Source organism: Tachypleus tridentatus, chromosome 9, assembly GCF_004210375.1.
Source record: "Tachypleus tridentatus isolate NWPU-2018 chromosome 9, ASM421037v1, whole genome shotgun sequence".
In the NCBI taxonomy this organism is placed as follows: domain Eukaryota; kingdom Metazoa; phylum Arthropoda; class Merostomata; order Xiphosura; family Limulidae; genus Tachypleus; species Tachypleus tridentatus.
In genome coordinates this window covers 57026891-57039616 of record NC_134833.1, presented here as the reverse complement: position 1 = coordinate 57039616, position 12726 = coordinate 57026891, and the positions used below count along the sequence as shown (strand labels likewise).

Genomic DNA, 12726 nt, shown 5'->3' with positions numbered 1-12726 from the left:
ACCAGAATCTGGTAAAAAACACTGATATTGAAAATATTAGATTATAGAACACATTCCTAGTGGTGGAGATGATATACCATAATTACATTAAATTGTACAATGTGTTAGTCACTGTGTTCACCGAGAAGAATCAAACCCCCTGTATATAGCGATGTAAATCCATAGATTTGGTGCTGTTCCAGCGAGGCACTGAACTGTATAGCACATACCTCCTGTTTGAGAAGGATATAGGATAATTAGATTATATAACACGAACTAATGGTTAAGATGATATAGGATAATTTTATTAGATTGTATTTTACATGATTTTACACACCTAGTTTAAACATATTTCTTTGGTTTGAGTGAATTTAATGGCAACAAGAAAAAGTGCATTTATTAATATTGACGAAATCGTTTTACATAAAATCTACGTTATATCAAATAACAATACTATGAAAAAGAAGTGAATGAAACAAACGATATAATACTCAAATTATGAAAAGTGAATTAACATACGAGCCGTAATTTTTATTGTGGAAATGACATCTACACCGCGATGTAGACAGTATATATTTAACGTGTATTTACAAATATTACAAATTACATGTTAATTAGATATGTTGTACAAACATTATACCTACAAATGTTTCTGTTCACATTCATTAAAGTTTCGTGATTTCCACCCTTTCACTGGCTATGAGACAACACTGAGGAATAGAAATGTTACATATATCACTACTTAAATCTTAGTAACATTTCTCCTACAGAGAAAACGGCCCGGCATGGCCAGGTGGGTTAAGGCATTCGACTCGTAATCTGAGGGTCGCGGGTTCGAATCCCCGTCGTACCAAACATGCTCGCTCCTTCAGCCGTGGGGGCGTTATAATGTGATAATCAATCTTACTATTCGTTTGTAAAAGAGTAGCCCGAGAGCTGGCGGTGGGTGGTGATGACTAGCTGCCTTCCCTCTACTCTTAAACTGCTAAATTAGGGACGGCTATCGCAGATAGCCCTCGAGTAGCTTTGCGCGAAATTCAAAACAAACAAAGGGAGAAAAGAAAATATCTCAAAAAGTAACATTTTATTTTAGAAAGATCAAATCATATATTTTAGGAAAGGTAACAATGTCTGATTAAACCAGTCATTTATTTCATGTAGAGTAAAACAAGATATTATTAAAACCACTATCTCATTCTGTGAAACAAATAGTTTGATTAAGACAAATATTTTTCAACTTAATAGCCTATGAAACAATATTTTTGGAAATTTGTTGTTCTTGTTTTTTTGTCAGTCGATCCCTTTCGCATAAATACCTTACCACGTGATTGGAACTTCAGCATTTATACTAGTAACTTTAAAATCTGTGATCAAAACTGGGTAAATTCTTACTTATAACAAACCATGTAAGGCGTTGTCGTTGCTGAATGTCGAATCTTTATAAAAATAAAAAGTATTATAACAAACCACATGGAATGTTGTCGTTGTTGTATGTCAGGTCTTTATTGAAATAAAAAACTATTACAAAACTATGTACGACACTATCTGGTGAATGTCATTTCTTTGTTTAGGTGAAAAGTATTATGAAACAATAAGAACAAAAAACACATGTCATTATCGCTAGTGTATTTCACGTCTGTATCCAGATTAAAATTATTATAACAAATCACACAGGTTCCATTGAGGGAAATAACTGTTTAATATTCTCCCACCATTACTATTATTTAATAATAAAATTCTTAACTTTTATTTTAAATAGTTTTATTTTACTGTTAGTTTCACTTCATTTAGCAATAAATCAAGCATTTTGTTAGTTAAAAATATAGTGTCAGTAGGTTAGTTTTATGTTATTTCTGACCAGAATAAATTATTTGAAACATCCAACAACGCCAGTATGAAGAAGTCTACCTAGCGCCCGACCTACTCAGGTCATCAAGGTCAAAATACAGATGCGGAACTTTGATTGCAATAACTGTTTGCATCACTCAAACATTTTTAACATAGTTCAATAGCCTAATTTGTTTTAACGATATGCAATTTGATTCATACAGTGAAAGTCCATAATTAAAACGCGATTTTATTTAAGAATTACAAACTAACATTAAAATAAATAAATATCTTATGTGACTAAATTTTGTGATGGACATAATTAATTGTATAATATTATTAGCACGTGATATCGAAGTGAACTCATAATATGTTGAATAATCTGATAGCTGTAAGATGGAAAAACCGTGTAGGGCACTATTAAAACTCATACGTAAACTACCACTCAACGTCTGGGCGCATGGATTATTGTTTCGTGTGTCAAGATGTACGAGTTTAATAGCTGATCAAGTGCAGGTCAAGATCACAGTTAATATGTTTGTATATAAACAGTTTATATTTGCATTCGGCCACTGTTAAATGGCTAATCTGGATAGAATTATTTATTAACCTTAACCAAAGATGTGTTGATTATCAGAAAAGTAGGACACGTGGTGAAGGTTGGTACTCTATATTGAACGTAAATAAAGTTTGTTTTTTGAATTTCGCGCAAAGCTACTCGAGAGCTATCTGCGCTAGCCGTCCCTAATTTATCAGTGTAAGACAAGAGAGAAAGCAGCTAGTCATCACCATCCAACTCTAAGTTTTGAGCTACTCCTTTACCAACGAATAGTAGGATTGACCATTACATTATAACGTCCCTACGGCTGAAAGAGCAAGCATGTTTACGAGTCGAACGCCTTAGCCATCTTGACCATGCCGGGTCTCGCAAATAAAGATGTGTAAATTATCAGAAAAGTAGGACACGTGGAGAAGGTTGGTACTCTATACTGAACGCAAATAAAGATGTGTTAATTATCAGAAAATTAAAATGAATTGTGGGTGGTGATACACATTACTGTGTTGATTTTCTAATGTTTTCTTGGAATGAAGACCTTCAAATATTTATATGCGCAGAGAATGTGGAGAACGTAAACATTTGATAATTTCGTGTTTTCAGTAAAATATATAAAATGGTTATTATCATAGGTGTTATTTCCTCACATTAAACTTCTATTGGTTCTTTAAAACTATTTGGATAATTTTTTCCGTAAAATATAATATTGTGAAAACTGTAGTTTTCATTTCTTTTTCCTATTGCAAAGTAGTATTTTGTTAAATAAATGTTACATTTTCTATCTTGAATAACAGATATTTTCACGTATAATTCAAAAGTGATTTATTTTTCAAGCTTTACTGTTTAATTTGTTTTTTGGTATTAATTAAGCAGTATGTGACTAAGTAAAGTTTTATGTGAGTATATCTATTCGAGAATCTCACTATTTATCTTCAAAGTTTTGTATATATTTATATACAGTACATAGCCAAAAGTAAGTGGACACCCTTTATATTTAGTGGGTTCGGCTATTTCAACCACATCCATTGTTAACAGGTGCATAAAATCAAGCACACAGCTATGCAAACTCCACAGACAAACATTGGCAGTAGAATGGGTCATACTGAAGAGCTCGTTGACTTTTAACGTGTCACTGTCATTGGATGCCATCTTTCCAACAAGTCAGATCGTCAAATATCTGCGCTGCTAGATCTGCCCCGGTCAACTGTAAGTGCTGTTATTGTGAAGTGGAAACATCTAGTAGCAACAACAGCTCAGCCACGAAGCGGTAGGCCACACAAGCTCAAAGAACGAGACCACCAAGTGCTGAAGAGCTTTGCTCGTAAAAATCACCTGTTCACAGTTACAACACTCACTACCGAGTTTCAAACTGCCGTTGAAAGTATCATCAGTACAAGAATTGTTCGTTGGAAGTTTCATGAAAAGGATTTTCATGGCCGAGCAGCTGCACACAAGCCCAAAATCACCATGCGTAATGCCTAGTGTCGGCTGGAGTGGTATAAAGCACATCGCCATTGAACTCTGAAACAGTGGAAACACGCTTTACTGTCTGACAGTATGACGGACGAATATGGATTTAGCGGATGCCAGGAGAACGCTACCAGCCTGAATGTATTGTGCCAACTGTAAAGTTTTGTGGAGGAGGAATAATGATCTGGGGCTGTTTCTCATGGTTTGGGCTAGGCTCTTTAGTTCCAATGAAGGGAAATCTTTGTGCTACTGCATAGAATGACACTATAGAGAATTGTGTGCCTCCAACTTTGTGGCAACAGTTTTAGGACGGCTCTGTTTTTGTTTCAGAATGACAGTGCCCTCGTACACAAAGCGAGGTCTATAAAGACATGGTTTGCCGAGGTTGGTGTGAAAAAACTTGACTGGCCTGCACTTAGCTCTGACCTCAACCCCATCGAACACCTTTGGGATGAATTGGAACCTCGACTGCAAGCCAGGCCTTTTCACCCGACATCAGTGCCCAACCTCCCTAATGCTCTTGTGGCTGAATAGGAGCAAATCCCCGTATCCATGTTCCAAAATCCAGTGAAAAGCATTCTCAGTGGAAGCTGTTATAGCAACAAAGGGGGAACGAACTCCGTATTAATGTCCATGGTTTTAGAGTAAGATGTTCAACAAGCACATGTGGGTGTGATGGTCGGGTGTCCACATACTTTTCTCCATATAGTGTGTATATATATATTTATAAGATATGCTTTGAATGAGGGAATGCATTTTAATACTGTTACAAGTTCTGTAAGCCGCTAGCGTTGCTAAAAGTGTGATCTTTAATGTGATAAAATCGCCACGTGATTGAGAATCGGAGTTTCAGAAAAACACGTCGTCATCGTAATGTAATAAAAAAAAAAAAAAAATATGAAATCACGCTATTAGCGCAGATTGACCATTTTACAGTTTATACACACACGCACACACATATATATATTGAAACATAAAAATTAGTTTTGTACTACACATAGACATTAGCAGGTGAAAACAAAACTTTTAGACTATGTACGAAGATGCTGAACATGAAACGGATTTCAAACAATATACTTCAATGATATTAATAATAATATCAATAATAAGTCCCAATACTTCAATAATATTCATAAATTGTTTACCAGCAAAAGCAGTGGAAAGGAAAAGATTGTCCAAACTTATACAAACAAATCTGTAAAATACGATTAAATTATCACATCCCCTCTAATTATTCGCTTAATCCTTTGATTAGAAACGTGGCCACATTATAAAATAACAGGGTTTTGTTCGTGTGAATTCATTTTTTACCGAACATCACCAAGATGTTAATTTAAGCAAAAGACATCAAAGAAAAGCATTTGAACAATACCAACAACAAAAATTAAACAATGCTTCAAGCGGTGAACTAAAAGTGGTTAAGGCACTCGACTAGTCATCTGAGGGTTGCCGGTTCGAATCTCATCACACCATATATGCTCGCCCTTTCAGCCGCGGGGACGTTATAACTTGACGGGTAATTCCACTATTCGTTGGTAAAAGAATAGCCCAAGAGTTTACGGTGGGTGGTGATGACTAGCTGCCTTCCCTCTAGTCTTACACTGCTAAAGTAGAGACGTAAGCGCAGATAGCCCTCATATAGCTTTGTACGAAATTTAAAAACAAACTAACTGAAAGTGCACTCAGTAAAACGGTACATTCTTGTGATGTAACTGAGTGATACGTAATGAATTTTTTAATCTATGTAATACTTTCATATTGCGTTTAAAGCTTGTTATCGTATTATTTTTCCAAGTAACTTAAATCTGGTGAAATGAAGTTATAAAGACATGAACACCTTTTCCCACGAAAAGACGTATTTCCTAGAAACGGTGAAATAATTTCATCAAATGAACATCCATTTTAATCATTCACATAAAACTAGTAATTTTAGTTCGTTAATAAGTAAATCCTTTTACGAGCTGTATAAATATACAACTAACGACCTGGAATCTTTTGAACTAAAACAATAATGCATAATTTAATTTATATAGTCGGTTCGACTGTATGGTGTAACGAGAGAACCTAGAGAAAGAACATTTAGTAACGGTTCCAAGGGTGTACTAAATACGTGTTATTTTGATATGTACTGTTCTATTTGGTGTTACTTTTTTATACGATCTTAACAAATCACACCGGCCTACTGTAAACATTTATTTTTCACTTTACACATGATTCGCTTTAACGGTTTAATATACAATCTTATAGTGTGCAACAGGTATGTGGAGTATGATACACGCCTCTGCATGGTCAAGTGGGTTAAGGCGTTCGACTCGTAATCTGAGGGTCGCGGGTTCGAACCCCAGTTGCACCAAACATGCTCGCCCTTTCAGCCATGGGGACATTATAATGTGACGATCAATCCCACTATTCGTTTTTTATAAGAGTAGTCCAAGAGTTGGCGGTGGGTGGTGATGTCTAGCTGCCTTCCCTCTAGTCTTATACCACTAAATTAGGGACGGCTAGCGCAGATAGCCCTTGTGTAGCTTTGCACGAAATTCAAAACAACAAAATGTGATAAACATTTCAAACACAGAACAACTAAGATATGGAGAACAAAACTTAATAGGCTGAAGCAGTAAGAGAAACACTTTAAACTTACCTTTTGATTAAAGTATGTCCTGCTTTATTCACGCTCAAGAATACTGCATTCAACTGAATTGTTTATTTTGTAAAGTCTCGATTTGGTTTTATTTTTCGTCACTAGATGACACTGTTTTTCTAACCAAGTTTTTATTTCGTTGTTATTTCGGTCCTTGAACCTATTTTCTTATTCCGTTCTTTTGTCCCTATTGATTAATGTCACGGATTGCTGTCGACATCTAGCATTACTCTCTAAAAGTCAGTAGGGATTTCTTGAAAAGTTCACAGTTTAAAAGGGCGACTGGTTTCTGCAACCTATCTATCTCTGCTTTGAGGTACGTTGTTGATGTCTGCTGATATCTGATTGTGCGTTAAAGGTGGACTTGCACAACTATTAAAAGCCTGTTCATAAACGTATTCTGTTGACCGCCTACCAACACTGAGAAAGCCAGTGATAGTTATTTCTTGTAACAATAGCCACTAAAAAACACTATTCATTCCTTTACTACTATGACACCGTGTAGCTGATTGGTCGTTTGCAAGATAACTTCGATAAGCCAAGAGAAACAAGTAGAGTGTGTAGTATTGGGTAACATGTTGCCAATGGTAGCAATTATCAGGTGGAGCTAGTAGGGCACACCACGAATCGTGACCAAGCACAAGCACGGATTTTGTCACATTCTGGCAGAAATTCACAAACTGTGGAGATGAAGCGAGATCTTTAGTGGGCATGACACGAATAACAAGAACTCCCAGTAACTCTCTTGTTTCTAAACAAAACCAGATAAGCTGTAAACACAACCATTGGGTACAACCCATAACCATGTATATTACTGTTGAAATTCAATCAGTGAATAAAGAATTACATGTTGACTGATTAGTATTTAACACATTAATTAAAGTTCTGATTTGACAAATACGCCTTTGTCTTAAGTTATTAGGCTCCTAACGTGTTATGTATGCTAATTTAAGTACTTTGGCGTATCGTTTAACAAACCATCTATTACTGAAGGTTTACTCGCTCTTTATTAGAACAAAACGTTTCATTTCCCATGTCTTCCTTGAAATTATTTCTTCTTTACTTGATCGTAGTTAATCTAGTAGACATAATTACACAGCACTGACCCACTCATTGTAAGAAGAGCAATTAAAATGACTAGCTGGGGTACCCGTACCTTGGACGGAAATTATGTAAATTCGTGATTAATGAAGATTATATTAGAACATTGAAAGTTGTTTCCTTTACTTATCATTTAAAAAAAACGCCCATAAAAACCGTATATTTACATGTGTCTCCTCATGGAACCAACTAACTTGCCTGCCGAATTTGGTGATGATCCAACAACAGGGGCGAAGTAGTGGCGAAAAACTTTGCAAAAACACTCATAAAAACCCCAAAATGCAAAATTAAAAATGTGTGTGTATTTCCCCGTGGACCTAATGAACCTACATGCCAATTTTGGTGAAGGACCATCCACATCCTGCGAAATATTTACATAGACATACAATAGACAGTGCTATTATATTTATATAGATGGTGCGAATGCATTAGACCCGCTTGTGACGTATTATGATGTCATATCTGCACCATAAGAATGGGGAAACATAAAATTCTCTCTGAAGGGAAACAGAGACGAAACAGGAAAATCTTGATTCCTACTACAAATCTATATGTACATAGAATAACAATTTCGCCAAGTTGGGTGTTGTACTTTGCATAATAAAAGGTTTTTCCAGTATCATATAAGCTAGACTTTCATTCTAGTATGATATTAGACTATACATAGATTTGTCCAACCAAACCTTTCACTGTATATTGACGTCAGTTTTCAAAAGGAGGAAGAAAGACTATTGCAGTAATACTACTAAATGGATTTGTTTTGTTTCAGGTTTAGTTGGTGATATTTCATGCAAATAGACATTCGTTCTAAGATATGGCTAGAAGTTTCTTAACTTTGACCTCTGAACCTTAGTCAGTTTCAAATCCTCGTTTACTATCTTGCTAACAGTAGCAGAAGGTATGACGAGATTTATTATAATGTTTTGGGGCTGGAAAGCTCTTTTACGTAACAATAGCCTTTACTTTGTGGAAAGAAAGATAGATCTTAATTGAATCGGGGTGTAATTTTAAAATCATTTGCTATCCTAAACAATGTAACTGAAAAATGTATAGGTTTTATTCATTGAAATTTGTGACTTTTATCTTAATACAAGTTATGATTTCTGGCTTAACACAACTTAATAATGTCAGTATGTGAATATCCTTCTTCGAAAGGGGTTAGAACAAATTTTCATCCATAAAACTAGTTATAGCAATTTTGCACTGCCGAACTACCAGGACTTGTCATGCAAATAATTTACAGGTGTTAAGAATATCGTCAGTGGCATCACAGAACTCATCTTTGATGGAATTCTGATACATGGGGTTTTAAAGTCTATTTTTTCATGTATGTAAGTCAACTAACCTTCTGTTTAATTGTTATTTTTCGCTAAAGTATATAATAATTATTTGTCGTCTTTGTCGCTTCGCTGCTTCTTGAGAAATACCTTTGTTTCCTTGGGCTATGATGTCCTTTTGTAAGCACAAAGACACGTGGATTTAATAAATAAATAAATAAATATATATACAGCTTGTAACTTTAAATATAAATTTAGAAATCGTGGTACGTTACTTCTTTAGCTGTTATATAATAAATCCAAAAATATAAACTTAACGCATGTTCATGGTGTTTTAAAATCATTTTTATGCGTTCAGTTTCTGTTTCTCTACTAAAACGAGTCGAAATAAGGTACACTGAGAAACATACTGGGTTCTTAAAGACGACCCCAGGTTATCGAAACTCCACTTTTCGGGATTTGACAACGAAACAAAGGTCCTTATAAACTACTGCCACTTACCTGTAACAACATAGCTCCTGTTCATGGAAGCAATATATTCAGTGGCATAGATGGATATCAGTACCCACGGGTGAAACGTTTCCGACCCCTTAAAAAACAAACCCACGTGACCGAACTTGTTTGTCGCGTGCCAAGGGCGCACAAACTACGTGGCACGCGAGTAGCACGTTCTAAACAAGCAAACGTATAGAAGTTAAATGAGGAACGGTAGTATATAATGTATTACATAGTTTGAATTTAAAATAAGTCGACATTTACATGTACTACACTGTTTTTGTTTAAAATAAATCAATGTTTACACGTGCTATATACTTTTGTATTTAAAATAAATCAACGTTTACCTGTACTACCAAGTTTAGGGTTAAATTAAGCCAACGCTAGCATTTATTATACAGTTTACATCTTAAATAAACCGACGTTCACATGCACATAGCGCTCAATGCCATGAAATTATGTATAACGACTTGTAATATAATATTAGTACAATATTTTAGCAGTATCAGTGTAATAAATTATCGCATTACTTTCTACATCAAAACTTTAACACAAGTTGAAATAGGTCGATTATTTATAGGACAACTAAACGACAGCTAGACTCACAAGAACAAGGTGTAACCATGAATTTTAGACCCTCTCCCCAAAGAAAAAGAAGTACAACATTTATTAGAGAGATGAAGGAAATTTTTATGTGCCAATTTAGGTGCAACCAGTCTCTGAGTTACTTATCAGTTTGTTTTGTTTACAGTAACTGTAGGATACCAGGTGATGCTTTTGGAATTGTCGATGTTATTTTAATGAATGTTAAGAAGATGTAGTGATTGGTTGGATTGATATAAGCCTACAAATGAAACCGTTACCAGATATACTTAGGTAGAAACAATTCTTTAGATGGCTAATCAACGTTATAAAAGGATAAACACTACCTGGTTTCACGGCAAACTGTTTATTTCTCACAATGCAGGGGACATTCATGTTTCACGCTATCACTCGGTTCGCTTGAATTAGATATTTTCGTACCAAAATTACATAGAATTAAGCGTCAAGTTGTTGTGCAGACTGGTCAGAGCTGTCTGGGGGATTTGTTTTTGAAATTCGCACAAAGCTACTCGAGGGCTATCTGGGCTAGCCGTCCCTAATTTAACAGTGTAAGACAAGAGGGAAGACAGCTAGTCATCACCACCCACCGCCAACTCTTGGGCTACTCTTTTACCAACGAATAGTGGGATTGATCGTACATTATAACGCTCCTAAGGCTGAAAGGGCGAGCATGTTTGGCGCGACGGGGATGCGAACCCGCGACCCTCAGATGACGAGTTCCACGCCTTAACACGTTTGGCCATGTCAGGCCCTGTTTTGGGGAACACTAATGCATGGATCTTTTGGTTTATGACCTTGGGTGGTCAGGTACAACAATAACCCCATCAAAACTATAAATTGGGCCAACAAAACATGGTGCAGTAGACAAATAATTACGATTGATATTACAACGTATAATTATATAAAAACAGAAAAAAATTAAATGCGGTTTTATATCAGAACTTTGTCTCACCTAAGCGTGTTTTAACGTCTTAGTTATTCAAGATAATTTATTTTCTAGACTATCCATATAAAACAACATGAACGCCCTGATTTAATAATTAGAGGTATTTCAGGTTGAATAGAAGTCAGTTTCACTGTGCTCACACGTACAACACCTGTTTATCCAGAATTTAAGTCACTCTTCCCGTTAACCACGTAGATAAGAGACATTTTTTTATTGTGCATATTTTATCATTACGTTATTTTAGCTATCAATTGCATTGTATTAAAGTGGAGTTTCTCCCCCCATCAATTTTGTTAACACACGTAGTTTAGCATAACGCATATTCTATTATAACAGGAATTTAATCATCGTGTATGATTTAATACTATTATTTTTTATTGCTATGCGCATTTAGTATAACATGAACTTTATTGCCACCTTATACGAGTCAAACAACAGCAATTAAATGGGGGTTCGTGGGCTTATATTTTATTTACGTGGTGATGAAACGCTCTCTCATACTCTTAAAGCGAACTAATAATCGCGCTGTAGTTACGATGGTTTATAATCACTTGTGCGCTCAGGAAAGTTTCGCAGTTAGTTGTACTTAAAGGGTATCGAACCTCGAATTTTAGTTTTAGAATGGAAGCTCTGACGCTTAGTCATGTGGAAACTTATTGAAAATATTTTATGTATTTCTAATAGAAATTTCAAATGTTCATCCTGGAAAAAGACTTAAAATAATACATTATTTAATTAAAATAAACCTTAAATCATAGAATTGGATGTCAGTGAAATATAAACTTTTGAACATTAAAAATACGATTAAATGAAACACCACTTGAAATTAAGTGGCAAAGAGTAGGCAGATAGCTGGAAATGTACGATTATTTTGGATTAACTTTGACCACTCTTTTGAAATATTCAAAGGTGAACTGATGAAGTGTGACCATGTGGTTAACATGTTTGATTACGGAAAGCGAGTCCATTGTTCGCAGCTCATCATTGTCCCCTCTCGCTACAAAAAAATAATCCTCCATGCTTTGGGGCCGCATGTGCTTTATAAGGGTAACAGTCAAATACCATTACTTGGTCAGACAAGAGTAGTCAAAGAATTTATGGTGGGTGCTGTTAAGCATCTGGTGGTAGGGATATTTAATAAATTATTTGCCATTGCCAAGTATTGATCTCTTAAACTTTTACATCAGCTAGAAATCTGTGACGACAATGAGGTAGACGTGAATCATGTGTTTTTGCAAAGACACTAATTTGAGGTTTGATACATTCAGATAATAACCGTATCTGGGGAAAGGTCTTCAGATTATGCATATTCAGTGTTTGACTTAATTTAATCGTTCTTGTAAGATATTTTGGAGACATTTCACAGTTCCATAATTCAAGCTATATTGAGATAACAGATTCGTTTTCGAGTGGCGATTCACTTTACTGTGTGAAGAAGAACATATTACATGTTAAACAAGGAAGGACTGGCTATGCAAGAAGATACTGTGTCAATATTGTCTCAACCAAACAGAAACAGTCGAATTATATTAGTGGCACACAAACAGAAACAGTTGAATTGTCTTTGTGACACACAAACAGAAACAGTTAAATTATATTTGTAATAGCCGGATGAAAACATCCGTATATATTATTTTAGAGAATTTGTTTGGAATTTCGCACAAAGCTACTCGAGGGCTATCTGTGCTAGCCGTCCCTAATTTAGCAGTGTAAGATTAGAGGGAAGGCAGCTAGTCATCACCAGCCACCGCCAACTCTTGGGCTACTCTTTTACCAACGAATAGTGGGATTGACCGTCACATTATACACCCCCACGGCTGGGAGGGCGAGC

At 35.6% G+C, this 12726-nt stretch overlaps 1 protein-coding gene across 6 annotated transcripts in view; it reads right to left on the bottom strand.

The window, feature by feature from the left end:
• The window catches only part of LOC143225287 (paired box protein Pax-6-like), a 79490-nt gene extending 70016 nt beyond the window's left edge, over positions 1-9474 (bottom strand). For 4 of the 6 annotated variants that reach the window (XM_076454415.1, XM_076454418.1, XM_076454419.1 and 1 more), the window contains exon 1: positions 9353-9474. Coding sequence is in view for 1 of the 6 variants with exons in the window: in XM_076454420.1 (XP_076310535.1) it covers positions 9353-9377 (25 nt within the window). In the remaining 5 variants the exon portion in view is untranslated. Of the gene's footprint in view, positions 1-6473; positions 6497-9352 lie in introns of those variants that run through there. The other 2 variants (XM_076454420.1, XM_076454416.1) reach the window with 2 other exon arrangements.
• Between the last annotated feature and the right edge of the window lie 3252 nt (positions 9475-12726).